At 57.4% G+C, this 10,872-nt stretch overlaps 2 protein-coding genes across 2 annotated transcripts in view; both read right to left on the bottom strand.

Annotated features, from left to right (window-relative positions):
• The window catches only part of galnt11 (UDP-N-acetyl-alpha-D-galactosamine:polypeptide N-acetylgalactosaminyltransferase 11 (GalNAc-T11)), a 7,518-nt gene extending 3,270 nt beyond the window's left edge, over positions 1-4,248 (bottom strand). The window contains exons 1-7 of the mRNA XM_030099507.1: positions 4,128-4,248; positions 2,974-3,243; positions 2,758-2,881; positions 2,379-2,545; positions 2,144-2,269; positions 1,611-1,860; positions 310-427 (exon numbers count right to left, since the gene is read on the bottom strand). Coding sequence (XP_029955367.1) covers positions 310-427; positions 1,611-1,860; positions 2,144-2,269; positions 2,379-2,545; positions 2,758-2,881; positions 2,974-3,199 — 1,011 coding nt within the window. The 5' untranslated portion in view covers positions 3,200-3,243; positions 4,128-4,248. The remainder of the gene's footprint in view (positions 1-309; positions 428-1,610; positions 1,861-2,143; positions 2,270-2,378; positions 2,546-2,757; positions 2,882-2,973; positions 3,244-4,127) is intronic.
• Positions 4,249-5,126: 878 nt separating this feature from the next.
• LOC115394662 (histone-lysine N-methyltransferase 2C-like) overlaps positions 5,127-10,872 on the bottom strand; it is a 58,879-nt gene continuing 53,133 nt past the window's right edge. Inside the window, 11 exon segments of the mRNA XM_030100017.1 lie at positions 5,127-5,946; positions 6,029-6,137; positions 6,250-6,323; positions 6,426-6,542; positions 7,249-7,450; positions 7,542-7,669; positions 7,791-7,927; positions 8,109-8,221; positions 8,316-8,680; positions 8,794-9,003; positions 9,083-9,278. Coding sequence (XP_029955877.1) covers positions 5,854-5,946; positions 6,029-6,137; positions 6,250-6,323; positions 6,426-6,542; positions 7,249-7,450; positions 7,542-7,669; positions 7,791-7,927; positions 8,109-8,221; positions 8,316-8,680; positions 8,794-9,003; positions 9,083-9,278 — 1,744 coding nt within the window. The 3' untranslated portion in view covers positions 5,127-5,853.

Raw genomic sequence — 10,872 nt, 5'->3', positions numbered from 1 at the left:
CACAGTCACAGGACAGCTGGACTGGCAACAGGAGGACAACAGTCAGACTGACTGTAGCATGAGCACAGTGAGGACACAGTTGGAGGACAGTCAGGGGACAGCTGGGGGACAGTCAGAAGACAGTCGGGGGACAGCTGGGGGACAGTCAGAAGACAGTCGGGGGACAGCTGGGGGACAGTCAGAAGACAGTCGGGGGACAGCTGGGGGACAGTTAGAAGACAGCTGGGGGACAGTTGGGGGACAGTCAGAAGACAGCTGGGGGACAGTCAGAAGACAGTCAGAAGACAGCTGGGGGACAGTCGTTCTCACCCTGAAGGAGATCTCCAGGTTCTCGCCGCCCCAGATGTCCATCCCAGAGTCGTACTGTCCCAGATCGTTGAAGAACTTCCTGTTGATGGCGAACAGGCCTCCAGCCATGGTGGGGGACCTGGGGGGATGGGGGGGACGGGGGGGGGGGGGGGGTGGTTAGCTGGCTGGATGGGAGTTACCCAGATTCCTCAGTGGTTGGTTTCTTATTCAACTGGTTAGTTAATCAGTTACAGGCACAGTTTGCTGGTTGGTTATCTCTTCAATAGATGGTTTTTTTATCTAACGGGTCGGTAATCTGCTATCTGACTGGTTGGTTATCTGGTTAGCTGACGGGTTGGTTATCTGGTTAGCTGACGGGTTGGTTATCTGGTTAGTTGACTTGTTATCTGTTTACTAGATGGGTCGGTTATCTGGTTATCTGACGGGTTGGTTATCTGGTTAGCTGACGGGTTGGTTATCTGGTTATCTGATGGGTTGGTTATCTGGTTAGCTGACGGGTTATCTGTTCACTAGACGGGTTGGTTATCTGACTGGTTGGTTATCTGGTTAGCTGATGGGTCGGTTATCTGGTTAGCTGGCTGGTTGGTTATCTGGTTACCTGATGGGTAGGTTATCTGGTTAGCTGACTGGTTGGTTATCTGGTTAGCTTATGGGTCAGTTATCTGGTTAGCTGATGGGTCGGTTATCTGGTTAGCTGACTGGTTGGTTATCTGGTTAGCTGACTGGTTGGTTATCTGGTTAGCTGATGGGTCGGTTATCTGGTTATCTGGTTAGCTGATGGGTCGGTTATCTGGTTAGCTGATGGGTCGTTATCTGGTTAGCTGACTGGTTGGTTATCTGGTTAGCTGATGGGTCGGTTATCTGGTTAGCTGACTGGTTGGTTATCTGGTTAGCTGATGGGTCGGTTATCTGGTTAGCTGACTGGTTGGTTATCTGGTTAGCTGATGGGTAGGTTATCTGGTTAGCTGACTGGTTGGTTATCTGGTTAGCTTATGGGTCGGTTATCTGGTTAGCTGACTGGTTGGTTATCTGGTTAGCTGACTGGTTGGTTATCTGGTTAGCTTATGGGTCGGTTATCTGGTTAGCTGACAGGTTGGTTATCTGGTTAGCTGACAGGTTGGTTATCTGGTTATCTGACGGGTTGGTTATCTGGTTATCTGAAGGGTTGGTTATCTGGTTAGCTAACAGGTTGGTTATCTGGTTAGGTGACTGGTTGGTTATCTGGTTAGCTGAAGGGTTGGTTATCTGGTTATCTGAAGGGTTGGTTATCTGGTTAGCTAACAGGTTGGTTATGGGGTTACCTGATGGGTCCGGTGGCTCCTTCGGGCCCGTTCAGCTCTGAGGGGGGGACGGGGTCCCACTTGAAGTGCAGCCCCCAGTTGAAGCCCCCCCGGACGATGGGGGAGGGGGAGTAGGCCAGCGTGTCGGCGGAGATGATGTCGATGACGGGGCAGACCACCGTCCGGCGGTCCTTCTGGATCGGCGCCAGCAGCGGCTGCAGCCACGCCTGGTTCACCTCGCAGTGGCTGTCCAGGAAGACCAGGACCTCACCTGGACACACAGGGACAAGAGGAGGGGCTCAGGTGAGGTCCAGGAAGACCAGGACCTCACCTGGACACACAGGGACAAGAGGAGGGGCTCAGGTGAGGTCCAGGAAGACCAGGACCTCACCTGGACACACAGGGACCAGAGCAGGGGCTCAGGTGGGACATGGATGAAAACCAGAAGACAAGACGGTACAGAGAGAAGACAGTGATGAAACAACAGAGGACAGATGATGGAGAGACAGAGGACAGAGGACAGTGAGACAGAGGATGGAGGACGGAGGACAGACCGGTGGCGTGCGAGGCTCCAATCATCCGTCCTCTGATGAGTCCCTCCCTCCTCTGGTTTCTCACCACCTTCACTTTGGATGGCAGCTCGTCCCGAACCAGCCGGTCCAGCTCATCTTTCAGCTCGTCTGGAACCAACACACACACACACACACACACACACACACACACACACACACAGTGAGCCAGGGGTGTGTGAGTGTCTCCTGGAGACACTCCGAGGACCGCTTCAGTTACCGAGCTCGCTGTGGTCGTCCACCAGGATGATCTCGTGCAGCAGGACGGACGGCGTCCGGTCCAGGACACTGTGGACGGTCCTCAGCAGGGCGGACAGCGCCTCGTTGAAGAAGCAGATCACCACGCTGGCGGGGGGCAGAGCCGGGGGGTAGGACCTGTCCCGACACCTGAGACACAGGGACACAGTCACCTGCCGGGGGTCTGTCCTCCGTCTGTCCACCTGTCCTCCTCCTGACCCCAGCCTCCACCCGTCCAGCATCTGGCCTGGATTAATCCTCCACCTGTGCTGGTGTAGCTGGATTAAAGTCTGGGTGTAGTGAGGTGACCCCTGCTGTGACCCCTGCTGTGACCCCTGCTGTGACCCCTGCCGTGACCTTACTGGGCATCCCGGGTGTCGGGCAGCTCGCGGTGCGATCCGAGTCGGGTGGAGATCAAGACGTTGAAGGCGTGGCGGTGGTACCCGGAATCCCTGAGCTCCTGATCGGCCTCGTTAAAGATCATCCCTGCACACACACACACACACACACACACACACACACGTTGCAGTTGACATGGAGAGCTAAGCCCCGCCCCCCTGCCGGCTGCTGTCACTCACCCATCTCCGGGGACAGCTCCGCTCCCTGTTTGGCCGGGTGGGGGCGGCGCCCCGGACCCCGGGCCCCCAGGGCTCCCGTGATTGGCTGGTGTCCGCGGTGCTGCAGCGGCGTGCGGCCGCGGTTGGACTCCGCCCCCAGAGAGAAGTAGAGGAAGAGGAGCAGCGACCAGGTGACGGAGGTGGCGAGGCAGCCGTAGCAGAAGTACCGCAGCGTGAGGCTGGCCATGACGGCCCGGTGGGCGGAGCCTCACATCACAGACACGGAGAAACCTGCAGAGGTCAGAGGTCACATGAGCCCAGGTCAGAGTGGGTGGAGGTGCGTGCGCACGCGTGCGTGCCTGTGTGTGTGTGTGTGTGTAGGGACAGCCGTTTCATGCTTGTGAAGCAGTTTGATTTGCTTTGAAATTCTACATGATCCAGATCAATAAAGACCGGCGGCTCCTGTCAATGTGTGTGTGAAGCTCCGTGTCAGAGGTCAGGAGGTCACATGACTGTCACACGCTGCCTCTGCAGGGACTTTCCTGATTGGCTGGCAGTGAGAGGACCGCCAATCAGATCGCAGGACACTTCCTGTCTGGAGTCACATCAGGTGACATTCATGTGGAGATTCAGCAGGTCCAGCAATGATCAACTGCTGTGCTGGATCAGCACCAGGTCTCCTCTGAGCCTGGTTCTGCAGGGTTCTGCTCCTCTGAGCCTGGTTCTGCAGAAAGTCTCCTCTGGGTCTGGTTCTGCAGAAAGTCTCCTCTGGGTCTGGTTCTGCAGGGTTCTCCTCCTCTGGGTCTGGTTCTGCAGGGTTCTCCTCCTCTGAGCAGAACAGACCTGGTTCTGCAGGTTCTGCAGGTTCGGGTCTGCGTTAACCGGATTCCAGTTAATCCGATGGGATTCGGGTGGACAGGCTCGCGGGGCTGACAGTCCAGACCCGGGTCTGTAGCTGCGGTGACTGAAGCTCAGTCATTCAGCCTTGATTGAAATATCGACCTGAACGCTTCACGGCTCCTTTCACGCGCGTCACGCACGGACCCGCAAAGCCGTCCGATAATGGAACTCCTGTTTAGCTTAGCCGCAAACAGCGGCGGTGCGGCGGAACTGAGCGCCAAACAAACGCGTCCTAATCCGGACAGGGAGCTGTACCGGGGCCGCGCTGTACTCACCAGTGTCCCGGCTCGGTGGCACTCCGGCAGCGGGACGCGAGCCGTCAGTCTGCGCTCCGTTAGCCGCGCACACAAAACACACAACTTCTCTACGGACTTCTGAATGGGTCCACACGTCACTGCACACGTCACACGGACCGCCCCCAAACCGCGACGTCACCACACGTCACGCGTCGATCCCGCCGTCTCGTGTCCCGGGACATGGGAAACAAACACACACGCGGACACGCGCACATGGCAGATGATTCCAGCGCTCCTACCTGTGACCTTTGAGACCAGTAGGGGACCGGGGGGGGGGGGGGGGGTACTATAGGACTTTTAATTCTTAGAAGAAAAGTTAATTACGCTTTCAAAAGACAATTTAAGAACCTGAAATCTTCTTTTTCTCAGAATTCTATGTAAATCAGACTCGACTTCTCTCCGGTGATTCTGCACCGGCTCGTTTCCTCTCCATGAAGCAATATCCGAGTGGAACGCTTCCTCCCCGGAGACTTTATTTAATGTGAACATCACAGGAAAGGGATATCGTGAAAAGAGCCAGTGGATCGGAGCAGATCTATGCAGACGTTTTCAAAGCTGGAGCATCAAATCGAGGTTAATCGCAGAAAGAGAGAAAGCTCTGGCGCCTCACATCCACCCCGTCCAATCAGAATGCTTCAAACCCCAGCATGAAAGCGGATTCAATCCTTTGTATTCCCCGTCTGAACGCAAAGCTAATAAACGTAATTTGTAACCAACTATATTCAAATTTAAACCCCAGGTAACCACGGCTGCTGCTGACGGAAGAGGGCGCAAGTCCCAGTCTTGGCCAGGAGGGGGCGTCAGCCATTTCTACAGGCAATAATGAATCAGTTATTTTTTCTCGGTTTGCCTGTTTGATACCAAACCAAGAGTCACCGCCGGAGACGCTGTCGCAAAGTCAAACCAGACGACGTTCAAGTTCCCGCAGTTCACACACAAAACACACACACACACACACACAGAGACGCGCACGCACACTGAAGATGTAAAATAGTTTATTTTCTGCATATGACTCTAAATTTCACCAGAATTCCCCAAAACAAACATCTTTATCGACATTTTGTCCCAGAATAAAAAAAAAACTTCATGTGTGTCTGTACATGTCAACAGGACTTCACACACACGCACCTGAGCACGGTGGCCAATCAGCACGCGGGGGCGGAGTCACCTTTTCATTTATAGTACACAAATTTACACGCTGCCACTCCAGACCTCAAACGCACCGCAGCCATAAAAAATAGCTTCATTCAGTAATAAATACAAAAAGAAGAAAATCTCTTATTTTACAGGAGATGAACCAGCCCGGGGGGGCGGGGCAGAGCGGGGCGGCCCGGCGCTGGGGGACGGGGGCGCTGGGGGTGGGGGGCGGGGGGGTGCAGCCGACGCGGCGGCCCCGCCCGTCCCGGTGAGGCTCGCTGCAGCGAATTGACTGTGGTTCAGTGCTTTAATGCGAATCAAAGGAAGCTCCTGCGCCGCTTGTTTCTACACACAATGTACACAGAGGACCAGCCTCTTTAGCCCCGCCCCCACATAGAGCCCCGCCCCCACGCCAATCCACTCAGCTCCAATACATGAAGGCTGCTTCACATGTGACATGAAGTTCAGTCCACTGAGAGAGACTGTGTGTGTGTGTGTGTGTGTGTGTGTGTGTGTGTGTGTGTGTGTGTGTGTGTGTGTGTGTGTGTGTGTGTGTGTGTGTGTGTGTTCAGTTCATCCATTTGCGACAGTTGACTGCTCCACAGTGACACGGGATCTTGTGTTGATCGTCCTCCAGATCGAACTTGTAGTCATAACTCAACTGGAGAGGAAGAGCAGAGTTAGGATATGAGCACACACACACACGCACACGCCCACACACGCACGCACACACACACAGGTACCTCCTCTCCCCTCTGGATCCGCCGGCAGGAGCTGATGATGATCTTGTTCTCCTTCTCGACAGTCACCACTTCAGTGATGCAGTTCGGAGCGCAGGAGTGGTTGATGTACCTGTGAGGGACAGACAGGACAGAGACGGGACGGAGAGACACGGGGACAGATCTTTCAGAAAGCCCGATGTTGACGAGTGAGCAGGTGAAACAGGTCAAAGGTCGGCTCTAACCTGGCAGGTCCTCCTGTGATGGTGGCGTCGATCACGTAGTCGTTGTCGATCCGAAACATGTACACACCCCGGTTCTACACACGCACACACACACACACACAGGGTTACATTTAGAGTGTATAATGATGTCGCAGCGTGTGTGTGTGTGTGTGTGTGTGTGTGTGTGTGTGTCGTACCTGAGACTCATACAGTCTCTCCTTCCGATTGGCCACTTCGCTCCTGATGATGGTTCCAATGTACTCGATGACCATGGTGCATTTCTCAATGTCTCTGGCTGCATACAGACCCAGACCCTGAGGACGGGGGACAGACGGGGGACAGGCGGGGGGACAGGCGGGGGGACAGACGGGGGACAGACGGGGGGACAGGCGGGGGACAGACGGGGGGACAGGCGGGGGGACAGGCGGGGGACAGGCGGGGGGACAGACGGGGGACAGGCGGGGGACAGGCGGGGGACAGGCGGGGGACAGGCGGGGGACAGGCGGGGGACAGACAGAGGGTGTCAGGCGCTGTGGCCTCATCTGATCACGGAGCTGTTCGGTTCTCAGTGTTTTCTTTTTAACTGAGATTCAAATATTTACACGAGGAAGTGATGAGCAGCAGAGTACAGCTGGACAACAGTATGACAGTCCTACAGCGTTACAGTCACAGCGTTCCGTACCTACAGCATGACAGTCCTACAGTGTTCCAGCCCTACAGAGTTACAGTCACAGCGTTCTGGCCCTACAACGTTACAGTCAAACAACATTCCAGTCCTACAACGTTACAGTCACACAACATTCCAGTCCTACAGCGTTACAGTCACACAGCGTTCCGGCCCTACAGCGTTACTGTCACAGTGCTCCGGGCCTACAGCGTTCCAGCCTTACAGTGTTACAGTCAGAGCGTTCTGGGCCTACAGCGTTACAGTCACACAGCGTTCCAGCCTTACAGCGTTACAGTCAGAGCGTTCTGGGCCTACAGCGTAACAGTCACAGCGTTCCGGGCCTACAGTCGGACCTGGATGCGGGAGCGGGCCAGGTACACGTTGGTCTTCCACTCGGCCTTCATGCGGCGGTACTGGGACGACTTGGAGTGACGTCCCTGATGAGCTCCGGCCACGGACTCCCCGGGGGACAGAGACACCACTCCGGGGACCAGACCCACGATGGAGCCCACCGAGCCCTGGCAGCGGGGGGCCACGGCACCCAGCAGGAAGGGCCTGCGGGGAGGGGGGGGGTTACTGCAGGGAGGCACTGGGCTGAGTGTCAGAGTGTGTCTGAGTGTGTGTGTGTGTGAGTGTGACCTCCGACCTTTTGGCCTGGCAGGTTTTGGGTTCCGACCGAGCCGAGCCAGACGGGTTGAAGGCCAGAGGCCACTCCATCAGAGGGTTCCTGCCAAAACGGAACGTGTAGCGATCACAGGCCTCCACACCCGGAAGCTGGACGCAGGGACAGACAGGGACCGGGACAGAGACAGGGAGGTCAGTGTCACTGTTTTACATGACTAACAACACTGACCTGCAGTGTGTGTGTGTGTGTGTGTGTGTGAGAGAGACTCACAGACTCGATGATCCTGGTCACGGCGCTCGTCGTTAAGCCAAACAGATCTTCTCCCTTCAGGTAAACTGGAAACAGCTTCAGAGTCCCAGAACTTGTCCTCATGTGAGACAGAGGCTCCAGGACCTGGTCCCACACCGCTACAGGGACAGGGAAGGGACAGGGAGGGACAGAGCGAGACAGGGACAGAGAGACAAAGACAGAAAGGGACAGGGACACACATTGTGCTGACTTCTTACAGAAGAAGCAGAAGCGCTGTCTGTCCTCACTGATTGTGTGTGTGTGTGTGTGTGTGTGTGTGTGTGTGTGTGTGTGGTGTACCTTTGGGTGTGTCCCCTGTCAGGACCAGGTCTTCGTGTCCCCGCTCCACCACCTTCACCTTGAACAGCGGCTGTCCGTCCTTCTCCTCGATGTAGCACATGTACTTACAGCGCCTGCGGGACGACCAGCAGTCCGTCACGTCCCCTGAGGACATGTCCCCGGACTCCGGGGACGCTCGCTGAACATTACTCAGCGTGCACGGCTCACCTGTTGCTGTGGCGCATGCTCCAGTAGAGGCGGTTGGCGTGGTAACCGACGGGGAAGATGGCGGCGCGGCTGTGGAAGCGGCTCATCTGCTGGGGGAGGAGCCGGCCCACGGCGCGGAACAGCAGCGCCCCCACCCGGAAGGTGTGCTGCCGCTCGCCGCGCTGCACCACGGCGGCGATCTGCCGCGCCTCGTCCCGCTGCACGAACACCCGGCGGAACACGGCGAAGCAGCGCAGCTCCGAGTCGTACGGGTCGCAGGACGCCGCCGCCGCGGGGTCAGAGGTCAGCCCGGGGGCCGAGGAGGGGGAGGAGCCGCTGAGGGCCCCCGACCGCGGCTTATGGAGGGGACACAGCATGGTCTTATCCTGGGGGGACGGGGACAAGGGGGGACAGGGTGGTGAGTGTCCTGTTCCTGGTCTCCTGTCTGCGACCCGTCTCCCGGACCTGTCTCCTGTCTCCCGTCCCCGCCCCCCCTCACCTTGAAGAAGGTGCAGCTGGCCTGCAGGGCGCAGGTGAAGTGGTAGGTGTTGGTGCAGCGCAGCCGGTTGCAGCCGCTGGTGGCGCCCGTCCTCTGGCAGTGGACGCAGCGCAGCGTCAGTCCTCGTCTCAGAGCCAGCTCCACGTTGATCAGGGCGCCCGCCTGCGTCTCGTACACCTCGCTGGACCACAGCGCGCAGTTCAGGTGCACCTGGTCCACGGAGGACAGCGACCGGTGAGGCGGGCCGCCGGGGTCCCGGAGACCGCCGGGGGCCGGGTCGGGGACTCACCCACAGGTCCAGGTCCAGGTTCAGAAGCCGGGCCGGTCCGTCCGTCCGTCCGTCCCCCTGCTGGTGGCAGAAGCAGCATCGGCGCTGGTCTCTGGGCAGCGGGTCGGGACGGAGACACGTCCCCAGCTTCTGCAGGAGCACGTCGATCTCCTCCTCCGTCGGCACGGCAACCGCCTCGTTAGGGACGCAAGGACCCCTGGGAAGCAGAGGCTCCGAGGGTTAGCATTCCACTGAGCACGCTCGAGTGCTAGCCTGCTCAGTGACACGCTAACGTGCTAGCCTGCTCAGATGCTAAGGAGTTAGCTTGCTCAGATGCTAAGGTGCTAGCATGGATCATGGGCTCGCGGCTCTGCTCCAGTGGTTTGTTTAGACACTGGAAGGAAACGAAGGAAACGCAAGAAATGAACACAAGAGTTGACAGATGTCGTTGAGGGCAGAGTGGCTCCTGGTCCAGGTGGCTCCAGGTCCAGGTTGCTCCAGGTCCAGGTGGCTCCTGGTCCCGGTCGCCGCTGGCTGTCGGTTCTGGTCCTTACGTTCTGACGTTTTGCGAATTTCTTATTTCCTTCAAACTGTTACGTTGGACTTCCTGTAGAGCGGCGTTCCCTTCCTTCTCCTGTTGGCTGCTTTGCTGCGTGTTCCCTGGCCCCATTCTACACAGCAGCAGTTAGCATTAGCCGTTAGCATTAGCCTCCATTGTAATGACGGGCTGGATTCACGCTGGATGCAGTTTAACAGCAGAAGGACGTAAACAGCCGGAAAGTGCCGCAGAAGAGACAGCCGGGCCGTTCCCTCCACTCGCTGCAGCAAACGACAACGGGTTGTTGGAAGAAAGACGGGATCTGGGACGCCACGGAAAACTCTTCCGGTCGTATCGGCGCGGCTTCTCAGGTCCCAGAGGTGTTTCTTTATTGCAGAAGTTAAACACCGTATTGAACGGTTATGTTGTTATGTGGCTGGATTTTGTGTAGAGTTTTCTCCTGGAGGGTGAAATCCGGCCTCGCAGTCCAGTGTAGGACGGGGGTTACGCTGTGTGTTCCGGTCCGGGGGTTGGAACGTGGACCACTCAGCAGGTGATTCTGTTTTCACAGTATATCTAATGTCTTTTTATGAATCACAGCAGCTGTTTGTCCACAGATGTTTGATGTTCTGGAGAATATAAAGAAATGGGCCGAAGCTCTGGAGCAGGGAAACACTGATGGGTAGTCAAAGGAATTTAAAGGAAACTCTGATATGGTTCCGGGGCTCCGGGGGCTCCTGGGGGTCTGGGGACCCCAGTTTGAGAACCGCTGCTGTAAACATGCCCTCTGTTTTCATACTGAATTAAAAAAACAAGTTGAAACAATGATGTTAAATATTCTCTTTTGCTCATCGCCCACATCCCCCCCCCCACCCCGACTCCACCCCAAGGCCCCGCCCCTCCACCCTGACTCCACCCCAAGGCCCCGCCCCTCCACCCTGACTCCACCCTCAAGGCCCCGCCCCTCCACCCTGACTCCACCCCAAGGCCCCGCCCCTCCACCCTGACTCCACTCTCAAGGCCCCGCCCCTCCACCCTGACTCCACCCCAAGGCCCCGCCCCTCCACCCTGACTCCACTCTCAAGGCCCCGCCCCTCCACCCTGACTCCACCCCAAGGCCCCGCCCCTCCACCCTGACTCCACCCCAAGGCCCCGCCCCTCCACCCTGACTCCACCCTCAAGGCCCCGCCCCTCCACCCTGACTCCACCCTCAAGGCCCCGCCCCTCCACCCTGCCTCCCCCCACCTCCACCCAGTCCCGGCTCGGGGAACGA

This window comes from Salarias fasciatus, chromosome 9, assembly GCF_902148845.1.
Source record: "Salarias fasciatus chromosome 9, fSalaFa1.1, whole genome shotgun sequence".
Classification (NCBI taxonomy): Eukaryota; Metazoa; Chordata; class Actinopteri; order Blenniiformes; family Blenniidae; genus Salarias; species Salarias fasciatus.
Note: the sequence above shows the minus strand (reverse complement) of the source record. Positions and strands in the feature narration are given on the sequence as shown.